Below are 12,135 nucleotides of genomic sequence, written 5' to 3'. Positions count from 1 at the left end.
TCTGCTGTCTTTTAAGAGTGATTCTGATCGACTACTTCAGCTCAATACTAAACATTTACGTGGATCTGGAAGAAACCGATGTCCAAGTTGCTGTTGTGGGTTCGGTTTGAAGTTTACTTGTAGACGAGGAGAATGTAAGACAAACTGTGGGGGGAGAGCTGCCAGAGCAGAGCAACAGAGCGTTAGCAGGCTCATGGACGAATTGTGACAAGAAGATCCTTTTGAACGCCACAGGTACACTGCAACAGTGTCACACACAGGCAAATCAGAGGCAGGTACGTCACAACAACGTAACATAAACCATGCTTACACTGTAGTATCCTGTCACTTTCCCACCCTTCAACCCAACAAATACTCAATATACAAAATGTGGATGCATCTTGAACGTTACATGTATGTCATAAGAATTTACTTTTCCCATTATACACTTCATTTTTCTAAGTAAAAACAATTTCAAAACACACCAGCTTATATGGCAACAACACCAAACAGTGTGTCAGGAGCATTATTTTTAAACCAAACAAGAATTTTAAGAATCATAGACAGTTTTAGACACCTACAACATAATGGTGATGTACTCAGCAGCCCAAGAAGTCAGTAGGTTTTCTGTTGCTATGGGATAAGGAGAGGGATTTTTTGCAAGTCAACTCACATTGGATGCTGACAATGGTTGCCTCATAATGGAGACATTTCTCAGCCTACACACCGTAAATGGACTGCATTTATACCATTTTTCTCATCTTCATGACCATTCAAAGTGGTTTACTCCACAAGTCCCACTCATTCGTTCACACAGCTCTTCTTAGTCATACACATACTTCCATCCATCCATCCATTTTCTTTTACCCGCTTTTCCTTTCCAGGTCGTGTGGAGCTGGTTCCTATCTCCAGCACTCACTGTGTGAGAGGCAGGGGACACCCTGGACAGGTTTACACACACTTATATTCAAAAAGACAATTGTAGGCAGCGTGGGGTTAGTATCCTGCCCAAAAACATTGCGACATGTGGATTAAGGAAGCCAAGAATCAAACCACTGACGGTCTTATTGTCAGGACCTAACATCACTATCACCCCCTAAGAAACATACCTCTGTTGTTACATGACTGTATGTAAACTTTACAGAGCTACAGTTTATGATAGAGCAGTTGTTTTAGTACCAATGTTCTTAATTTAAAAAAAAAGAAAATGTCATTTATGTGTACTTCATTTGTGATTCGGGGAAAAAAAAAAACAACTCTTAACTCTATAAAGAGAAAAAGCAAAGGTGCAATTCACAACACTGAAAATGACAGCGCTCCGTTTGTGTGAACCATTTGAGGGATATTTGTATTGTGCCGTAATGCTCCTGTCACAGCTTCCTGGGACATTTAACTGAACTCAACGATTGTTCACTAAATTTCTTCCCCCCTGTGTTTCTCCCAGCCTGACAAGTCAGGTCGAAGCTAATATGAAAACACGTCTAACAAGGAAAAAAAACGTCAGACAGAGACTTTATTTAAACTGACGGGATACAATTGAAACCAGTTGAGGAATGTGAAATTGTAAAGTAAGAGTGTGGTTTCTTTTTTTTTTTGAAAGAGATCAATAAAAATGTTTGCATCAAAGTCACAGTTTATTATTAACAACGCTCTCTCCTCTCCAAAGCTAAAGGCAGCTAAACCACCATCTGCTCCCGCCTTCAGTGGGAATAAACTGGACACGCTGGTGCTGTTTGGTATTTTACAAGACAAAAACACATTTGCTAAGATAAAAAGATAAGCGGTTTAATCTAAGAACAAGTGTCCCTGTTTATTTCCAAAATCATTTAAAAGCTCATATTCAGATATAAATTTAAGGATAATAAATGTGTTAGAATTTACCTCCATGTTTTAATTCTGATGTGTAAAGCTGCTTTTTATGTTAAACATTTAGCTGTAAACCAGACTTTAACAGTGGGTCTCCAAGCACCTGATACTATTCACGTTTTCTCTGTTGCATTCTTAGAAATGGCATGATAAAGTCATATCAGCAGTCAGATTTGAGGGGAAGCACGTGGTCTTAAACGGACTCCTCTCTTCAGGAACTCAGGCCTCTTCTGTGCATTTTGGACTTTTCTCCTCCTCTGCTGCTCTCTGTCCTCCATCTCTCAATCTAATTTCTTTTATTTCCCTCCAAGGTTCGGCGTAATTATCCCTTCAAGCTCGGATCTCATAATCGTACCAGGCAATCATGCGCCGATAAAACTAAATGAATGTTATCAAAATGATGGCAATACTGTTTGGATCACCAGCAGCTTTAGAAACTAAGTTTTATGTTTTCTGAGTCAAAAACAGGTTTGATGGTGTTTCATGCTAATGTCGATATTTGGTATAAATAGTCCATGCCATGACTCTATGCTGAACGTTCGTACATACAGTGACCTGCTTACACAGAAGAGCCATACAGGAAATATGCATGTGGACATATTACAAAAAACACTGGAGTCTACACTGATCCAGAAGAGTCTTTAGAAAAAGCTGAGAAAGTTTGACTTTTGGTGTCAAAAAAAATGGTAAAATGGCTTGCACTTATATAGTGCTTTATCTAGTCCAAGGACCCCAAAGCGCTTTACACTACAATCATTCACCCATTCATCCTCACACTGATGGCGGTAAGCTACATTGTAGCCACAGCTGCCCTGGGGCGGGCTGACAGAAGTGAGGCTGCCATCACACCGGCGCCACCGAGCCCTCTGACCACCACCAGTAGGCAAGGCGGGTGAAGTGTCTTGCCCAAGGACACAACGGCTGAGACAGCCGGAGCGGGGGCCTGAACCAGCAACCCTCCGATTACAGGACAAACCCCTACCTCCTGAGCCACTGCCGTGATGGCCTGGTTTCCTTATTTTTTTTATTGAAAAATATTTTCTTTTAACATCTGTGTTATTTTTGTCCTTAGTTTCCCTTTTCCACTTTGTGTTGAATTCTTTCTGTAGATGACAAATCGTGTCCTCTTCCTGCACCTTGTTGCGTCATAGAGCAGAGCACACTGTACCTGTCCACCCACGCTCTAGTTGCCATGTTGTCTCCTTTAGCTCCTGTCATCAATGGAGCTGCACCTGGACAGCCCCTGGATCCTGACAAACAGTTTTTCCCTCTTTTTAGCCCCACTTGGTGCCTCCTTCCAGACCCCCTCTATCCATCTGTTTCAAGGGTAAATTTAATTTGTCTATGTTTTTGCTAGCAAGTAATCGAGCTGTCCCTTATAGAGGGAAGCTGTGTATACATATACGTATATATCTTTGTTTGGTTTGGTTTGTATTTGACTTATTTTGCTTGTTTGGGTCATTTAGTCATGCTTATAGCTTTTCTCTGTCGTACCATCATTGCCACTCGATGTCCTCCATAGTTCTTGTTTCCAGTTCCTTCCAAACCATCTGTGTTTGTTAGTGATCAGCACATCTGTGATCATTATTCACCACCTCTCCCTGTACGTTTTTTTCTAAGATCCGTTGTTAATCAACATGCAACCTACTGGTTGATGTTTATTGTTTGTCTTAGTTGACTTTTTAAAAGTCCTGTTCATTCCTGAGGCTGCCTTTTGGGATTACTTTTTGTTTTGAATGAGCCGTATTTATTAACAGCTATATTTAAATGAAACAATTTCTTTGTAAGGCTGCACAGTGGCATAATGCCATCACCTCACAGCAAGAGGGTTGGGGTCTTTCTGTGTAGAGTATGGATGTTCTCCCTGAAAATCTGAAGGTCGGCTTCCTCCCACAGTCTGAAACAAAGGGTGTTAGGTTGAGCAGCAATTCTAAATTGGCTTTGTGTTTAAATATGTGTGCATTGTTTTTTTTTGTCCCAAGCGTCAAATCTTCAGCTCAACTCCCAGCTGAGTAGGTTCTAAGAAGTACTTAGAAGCAAACTGAAAGACCACACAAGTGCTGTGTCGAACCGACTAAAGCCGCGTCGAGCCCGTGGAAAAAGGCCATTTCTGTGTTGGCACTATGATCGACTGGGGACCTGCCCAGGATGTATCCTGCCTCCCACTTGATGGCTGCTGGGATCAACACAAGACCTCTGCAGCCCTGAAGGGTGCAGAAATTGAATGAAAGTTTTAAAGTTAGTGATTTGTTTGTTGGTATTACTGGGGTTCCAAGGGTCAAAGTTATTTCCTTTTATTTATTTTTTTTTGTTTTTTGTTTCTGAAATGAACTCAGGAAAACTGTAGTGACATCACTATGGCGCAATTAATTTTTCTTGAAAATCTTCCAAAATTACATAAATCAGTTGCGTTTATGGGCTGAACATACCTTTTACTTTTAAATACTAACTTTAACACTAACCAAATGTCATCTTATTATAAAAAAATTTGACCTTTTGTGTTGGTAGTTTAGAAGTTTTTTTGCAAGCCTAACCAGGGTAAGACGGTAAATTAGCCATAAGCTAAATGCCCTTAATGCAAAACAATAGTTACACTGTTTTATGTGTCATTGTCCCTATTTAAATTAAATTGAATTGAATTAACGCTCAAATATTTAGCTATTACATAGCTTTTTTCTTACCAGTGCCCGAGGTAGCTTTGAGCTAATTTTTGTGTGCACCCAGTGAATGTGTTCTTTGTTTCCTTTAGTGTGTAGTTAATCTAATAGGCAGAGAGAAGTCTTTACATTCCTATTGATGTAACTGCAAGGCTTTTTAATGGCTTCCATAAGAGTAATGGGTTTATCAGAAGGAATTAAGCTAAAATGATGCACATTTTGGTTGTTGATTTAGATCCTTTAACCTCCTAGGACCTGTCGTCCAGGTATGTGGACGTCACATTTTGCTTAGCATTCCTTGACTCACAACAGGTCCCAGTCAGTCAGCTGAAATAATTTGTTTTATTAAATTGCAGCAAGTATTAGTTTACTAAATCTTACATCGCAATAATTCTATTCATGCAATAAAGTTTAATGATTATTTTATTGGAAAAAAGACTAGTAATTTATTTGTGTGCCCGATCAAATGTGTGTATGTGAGTGTGTGTAGCTATGGTGGGTTCCTGCTTGTCTCAAACATTCAGACACACTGAACAAAAATTAGTTTCTTGATCTGCATCAGGATGCATCTGTTTCTGTTTCTGTTTCTTCTGCCCTACCCCCCCAAAAAAGGGGAAAAAAACAACAACAATCAGATCTATTGTAAAATGTCAGCAAGAGTTGTACCAAGCCTGCAAGCTGCAAAGCTTTACAGAGATATAATGCTTTTTTTGGTGCTTTTTATCTGAATTTACTTTTTTTAGTAATAACTTCATTCATTATAGCTCTCCAACAAAAAAAGAGGCAATACTGTTTTTCTCCTTGTCTATATGTGCATGTGTGTGTTCATGTGTCCATCTGTGAAACTTGCAGAAAGTAATCACTGGATGTCCATCTACAACTCATTACCTTTTGAAGCCAATCCAATTCAAGAAGGCTTCCATAGCCAATCAACTTTAGCCAACACGTAAATGGCCAGAACTCAGTCAATTTTACAGATACTGCGCTGAAATTTGATGTGGTAGTAGCTGAGAGTCATCCTCCACACATGTTTTGTGCGTGACATCTCCAGATGCCGTGAGATTCCACATAATACTATTTTTAAGGCTGAAACTCCAAAGATGATCTTCGCCTAAAACTCTGGCATGAAAGGCAGCAAGCGATATGATTTCCATCAAGAATTGTTACGTCTTTAATTTTAAAATGTAAATAAAAGGGGAAAACCTAGGAGATTTGACTTTAGTCAGCAACACATTATAAATCAAGCTGGGTGTAGACTTCTGCAACCTTGACTGACATCTTCTGTCATCTTGATGTTTACTTTGTTTTTATCCACACAGAATAGTTCATAATGTAATAATAGTGCAGTTGATAAATTATTTGCAATTAAGTCTATTTGTGGGTGAGACTGGGACTGTTTTATCCCCCCACTCTGTGCTATATATAACCCACCAGACTCCAACATCCACCCCACCACCACCCACAGCAGACAGACACCAACATCTGGGGGTTGAAAAAGGAAACAATCCCTCAGTGTTTAACAGTAGGCTATCTGGGCAGCAATAATAGTGAGCTAAACTGTGTTTGTGTGTGTGTGTGCGTGTGTGTGTGTGTGTGTGTGTGGTGAAAGGTTCATTCATCCCGGACTCCTGATGCGCAGTCAGGAGGAGCAGCCGTGCGTGTAGCGCTGCTCCTCCTGAACGTCTCCTCCCCTGTTTCTGCAGTGTTGAGCTGCTTTTCCTTCTCGTTCCACCGTTTCTTGTGCCAAAGCTGCCCACACCGCCAGAGTAAGACAAGACTTCCATTTGCACATACATAGCACCACACTCCTCTCTCTCTCTCTCTCTCTCTCTCTCTCTCTCTCTCACCCCCCTCTCTTTCTTTCTGTTCTCCTGTCCGCCACCATCCCTCAGCTTCATGTCCATCTTGTCCTGATCCGTGTGCCGTTCGCGTCCTCTCACTTCTCCACCATCCATTCACGCCTACTCCCATGTGCGGTCTTCGCTCCTTTCCAGCTCAAACTGAGAAGATAGGGGATTTTGTCTTCACCAATCCCCCCCACCCCCTTACCCCATCTCGGGCTCAGTTTATTTTTGGGTGGATACTAAAGCAAACAACTTACAGCTCTTTTATTGTCAGCGTTCACTGACGGTGTTGTGGAATTTCTGGCTGAAACAAGCGGCTGAGGAGAGAGAAAGCAATTTCATTTATTATTTTACGCATCAACAATCGCGCATAGTCTGGTGAGGAGAGGGCAGATTTTTTTTCTTTCTTCTTCTTCTTTGAGGAGGGGGGGGTTCAGGCTTTGGGAAGCTTTTGCGGAAGGACTAATCGGACTGGGTTAAGTTTGCTGAGGGTATAGCAAGGGGAGAGGTGGGAAAATAGCGAAGAGTGGAAAGCTGCACGCGTCATTTCCAAGACAGCAGCGCAACAAGCAAGCAGCCTCCCAGCAGCCTGCTGCGTGGATGGCACACGGGGTGTCTTCCTCCGTGGAAGTGGTGCAGGGGATCCACGCCGGGACCAGGATCCAGATGAGGTTCGGGGCTTTCTGTGAGTATCAGTGGGACCCGCTGTGTGCGCACCAGCCGGACCTGTGTGCTGTGTGTGTGTGTTTCCCCTTCTTTTTCAGCCTTTTTTGTCCGCGTCTCCAATCAACTTCTAGCTATCACACATCCTTTGTGCATTCTGTATTCTTAGTGTGCATCTGTGGTGATTTGTTTGCACATTCACCCCCCTCACACACACACACACACCTCTAGCTGCTGAATCAGGTGGCATATTGGGGGTTTGATGAGCTTATTAGGTGTCTGTCATGGGAAATGTTGCCCATGCAGCTGCGGTTTATATAAAAATGATCCAACTTTCCTTATTGTGTGTATTAATTACAGATGATCTGTCTTACAGAGCGACATGAGAGATAAGTTCATCTCCTGAGGCCACAACTTCCACGCTGGGCTGACTCACTGGCAACTGCACCCAGGTGAGCAGTGCAGACTCATAATAATAATAAAAAAAGGGTTCATAACTGCACACACACGCATAAATAAAGCGCATTCCTATCTGAGCAACTTGTTTTTTTTTTTTCTTCTCTATCCTGGCCTCTAATGCTCTCATGCTGCATGCAGACCAGCAGCACATGGCGTTTCTGCCTCTGTCTGTTGGTTTTAAGTCCAGGAATTTGTGTTTCCGCAACATAATTTCTTTGTTTTTCATTCTCATGTACTTTCTCCTAGCAGTGGAGATGACATTTTTAAAGATGCCTCATCACCATTTAATGAGTGCACACATACACAGGCATACTCAAAACAAGAGCGGGCATCCAAATGACTCATTATGTACAAGTGTTTATTTGCCAAGCCTAAACCTTTGTTAAAGCAGGCAGAAAAATACTTGTGGGTGAAATTATTCAAGTCGAATGATTTTAGTTTTCAGCTTTGGGTAATTTTTTCCCCCTGTTTTTGATCAATAAATGAATACTGTCATCAAATTAAGGGAATGCATGTTACCCATCACCTTTAACGCCAGAGTTTTAGACTAAGATTGGTTTATGTTAAAAAATTACATAGTTGTAGCCATTTTCAAAATATTGTCATGTACAATCTCATGGAAGTATGTGTTGTGATTGACTCTCAGCTGCGATCACAACAAATTTTAGCTCTATATCTGTAAAATTGACTGTGATATAGCTATTTTTGTGTTGGCTAAAGTTGATTTGCCGTGGCGGCCATCTTGACTTGAGTTGACTCCAAAAGGTAATCAGTTGTAAGATTATTTCATGAGAGTTTCATTAAAATTCAGTAGTGCGAGAAATATTTTGCTAACAGACAAACAGCAAATGTGTAAGTTTTAAGCAAAGACCTCGTGCACTGAGTAGCACTTTGAGTATGAATCTCAGCTACAGCAACATCAGATAGAAGGTCAAAACATATCAAACTGAATTAAAGCCACGCCTGTGTTCTTTAATGCCAATTAGCTGCTACAGCCATCTTGATTTGGCTTCAACAGTTGTACATCCAGTCATTATTTTCTGGGAGTTTCATTGAAATTCATTCAGTGGTTCATGAGATATTTTGCTGACACACACACACACACGCAGATATGTGTGAAAACAGTAATGCAGAAAATTAGTATGCATCCTTAGAACCAATAAAATGCATTTAAGGTTAAATATTTCACTGTACATTTATTTTCACCTCAGATTTCCAAATAAACAAGGCTTGACCTTTGCATGAAAGTAATGTGTTTCATTCTGTCGCAATGCTATGAGAAGAAATGGGTTTTAGTCTTGCTCTTCCACCAGTTGGAAAGCTTGCTTTTGCCATAGAAATGTCACCCACTCACACATTTGTGCAGCGCCGTGTGCCAGATGAAAGCACTTGTGTGTTTTGATTCCTTGCATCTGCATTTGACAGCGATCGGCGGCCCTCCGACCTGCTTGCCGCTGTCCGTGGTGCTGACCTCGCCGGTGATTCTCTCACTTCGATGATGAGCACACATAAACTGTTGATTCTGCACAAACACAGTCTGTTCTGTCAGTCATTTATGAGCTTGATGGAAAAAAAAAACAACTTCATTTCAGCGTCTGTGTTGTACCGCTTCTCCCCGAGATGAATTCTCGACAGGAAACATGGACTCCCATTATAGGTCAGAGTGCAGGCTGGAGCTTCTCTCTGCTGCATGTCAATGAGAGCATGTGCTGAACAGAAACCAGTCGCTTCCACCCCGCTGTTCTCAGGAAACCTGTTTTTGGGAATTTAATGCTGTGATTTGTAGGCGCCAGATTAAATTAATTGACATTTTTTTTGTGTCTTTTGCTCTGCTGCAGATGCTAATCCTCTGAATAGTATTGATGCTGTGGAGTGAATTATTCATTCAAACTGCTAAAATGCTGCTGCCAAGAAAACCACTGTGGAATTAGTTTAAGTTCTCCCATGATGTAGCTTAAAAATTGAGGTGTTTACTGCATTTTAGCATTAAACTGTATACGCCACGCTGCAGTTGAGGTTCATGAAGTTTTGCTTTTTGCTTTTTTTCGTGTGCGTATCAGCACAGATTATTTTTGGACTCTGATCTACGGTACGTGTTGGCTTTAGTTTTTTCCCTTTCGATACTACAGGTTTCAGAGAGTAACAGTTTGCCTGTTTCTCTGGGCACGATGGACACATTATACAGTACGTGTAGGTGTCTGACCGGATTGTTCAATACCAGTGACTCAACCATAAGTAGGTGCCAATATTTCAGGCTCCCCGAGCTCGGACGGACCAAACTTGTCAGATCCCACGTCATTTACATACAAAAGAGCCCCGACTTTGAGTGCTTTTGCAATGTCGAACCTTTGCTTGTCGAGGTTATTTCAGGAACAGAGTGATAACCATGATTGCCCTCTGATGCAGAATCATTTCTCTTTCTTTCCTGCAGAGGTTTGCAAGAGCCTTCAGATTTGAACTCCAGCACCAGAAGAGTCCAATCCCCATCAGAGCAACATGATTGTCAGCCCGTGTATGTTCATCTCTCTTTTGCTGGTTCTCCTCCCGGGAGTCACTCATTTATCTGATGGCAGCTCCGGTCATGAAGACGCTGGCACTAGCACCCCTGGGAACTGCTCCAGCGAGGACAACTGCTCAGAGGGCGTGGTGCTGCCCATGTGGAACCCCCAGAACCCTGCAGTTGGCGACAAGGTGGCTCGTGCCATAGTCTACTTTGCAGCTCTCATATACATGTTCCTGGGCATGTCCATCATTGCAGACCGCTTCATGTCTTCAATCGAGGTCATTACTTCTCAGGAAAAGGAGATCAGCATCAAAAAGCCAAACGGCGAAACCACGACGACCACCGTTCGCATCTGGAATGAGACCGTGTCCAATCTGACGCTGATGGCTCTGGGCTCATCGGCACCAGAGATCCTGCTCTCTGTCATCGAAGTGATCGGCCATAACTTTGAAGCTGGAGCTCTGGGGCCCAGCACCATCGTGGGCAGTGCTGCATTCAACATGTTCATCATCATCGCCATCTGTGTCTATGTGGTGCCAGAAAACGAGACCCGCAAGATAAAGCACCTGAGGGTGTTCTTTGTCACTGCCTCCTGGAGCGTGTTCGCCTACATCTGGCTGTACCTCATCCTGTCGGTGTTCTCCCCCGGAGAGGTGGAGGTTTGGGAGGCCATCCTCACCTTCCTCTTCTTCCCTCTCTGTGTGCTACAAGCCTGGATCGCAGACCGGCGCCTGCTCTTCTACAAGTACGTCCGCAGGCGTTACCGCACCGACAAGACCCGTGGCATCATCATTGAGTCTGAGGGAGACGCCATGTTCACTAAAATGGACTTGGAGATGGACGGGCAGGGCTCAAACTCCCACGCCCACAACAAGGAGGCTCTGGATGGGATGCTGGAGGGGGTGGAGGAAGGTGGCGGGACGAGCGCGGAGCAGGATCAGGAGGAGGAGGCCCGTCGGGAGATGGCGCGCACCTTGAAGGAGCTGAAGCAGAGGCACCCAGAGAAAGACATGGAGCAGCTGATTGAGATGGCCAACTACCAAGTGCTGGTCCAACAACAGAAGAGTCGGGCCTTCTATCGGATCCAGGCCACGCGCATGATGATCGGAGCCGGCAACATCCTGAAGAAGCATGCCGCTGACCAGGCCAGGAAGGTGGTGAGCTGCCATGAGGCCAGTGGGCAGGAGGAAGATCCCCACACCATCTACTTGCAGTTTGATCCCTCTCACTATCAGTGCTTTGAGAACTGCGGTTCCCTGAAGCTCTCGGTGAGCCGGCATGGAGGAGAGGCTGGCTGCACCGTGAAGGTAAAAGCAAATATAATCGTACCATGAATGCTCAACTACATGTAACTGGTTGAGGTATAAAATACTAAGCATTCAGCATTTTATCACAGCTCAACTTGTTAAGTGTTTGAGAATGTTTGTTACTCTCTGCCATATAGGTGGACTACCGGACAGAGGACGGGACCGCCACCGCAGGCTCGGACTACGAGTTCGCGGAGGGCACTTTGGTCTTCAAGCCTGGCGAGACGACGAAAGAGTTCACCGTCGGCGTCATCGACGACGACATCTTCGAAGAGGACGAGCACTTCTACGTGCGCCTCAGTAACCCACGCATCGTCCACCGGGCTGAGGTCTCCGTCCTGGAGCCCAACTCCATCACCTCCAGCAACAGCACAGTGGGCCTCTCCTCTCACGTCCCGCCGAAGGCCGCCCTGGGCAACGCTCCCGTCGCCACGGTCACCATCTACGACGACGACCACGCTGGCATCTTCACGTTCGAGAGCAAGTCCATGCGGGTCAGTGAGAGCATCGGCAACATGCAGGTGAAGGTCCACCGGACGTCCGGGGCACGCGGAAAGGTGGCCGTGCCCTACCACACCGTCGAGGGCACCGCCAAAGCTGGGGAGGACTACGACGAAGTTTCTGGCAAGCTGGAGTTCCAGAATGATGAGACCATGTGAGAACCACTTCTTTACTTTGAATGCCGTCTTGCTGTCGCTCCTCATCACTTGATTAAACATCACAACCCACACATTGGTTATGCTAAACAGTGCAGCTAGATTACTGTACGTTATCTATTCTGGTAATGGATGAAAGGTCTATTTTTATGAGTCACAGATACGTTTGCTCAGAGAAGTTTAGATCTTTTTTTTTGGGGG

General features: G+C 43.8%; 1 protein-coding gene across 1 annotated transcript in view; it reads left to right on the top strand.

Moving 5' to 3' along the window:
• The first annotated feature begins 6,125 nt into the window (after positions 1 to 6,125).
• Positions 6,126 to 12,135, top strand: part of slc8a4a (solute carrier family 8 member 4a) — a 50,292-nt gene continuing 44,282 nt past the window's right edge. Inside the window, exons 1-4 of the mRNA XM_017412644.3 lie at positions 6,126 to 7,031; positions 7,386 to 7,461; positions 9,900 to 11,278; positions 11,416 to 11,933. Coding sequence (XP_017268133.1) covers positions 9,965 to 11,278; positions 11,416 to 11,933 — 1,832 coding nt within the window. The 5' untranslated portion in view covers positions 6,126 to 7,031; positions 7,386 to 7,461; positions 9,900 to 9,964. The remainder of the gene's footprint in view (positions 7,032 to 7,385; positions 7,462 to 9,899; positions 11,279 to 11,415; positions 11,934 to 12,135) is intronic.

The sequence above is a fragment of the Kryptolebias marmoratus genome, linkage group LG13 (genome assembly GCF_001649575.2).
Source record: "Kryptolebias marmoratus isolate JLee-2015 linkage group LG13, ASM164957v2, whole genome shotgun sequence".
NCBI classification, from domain to species: domain Eukaryota; kingdom Metazoa; phylum Chordata; class Actinopteri; order Cyprinodontiformes; family Rivulidae; genus Kryptolebias; species Kryptolebias marmoratus.
This window is presented reverse-complemented; position numbering and strand designations above follow the sequence as displayed.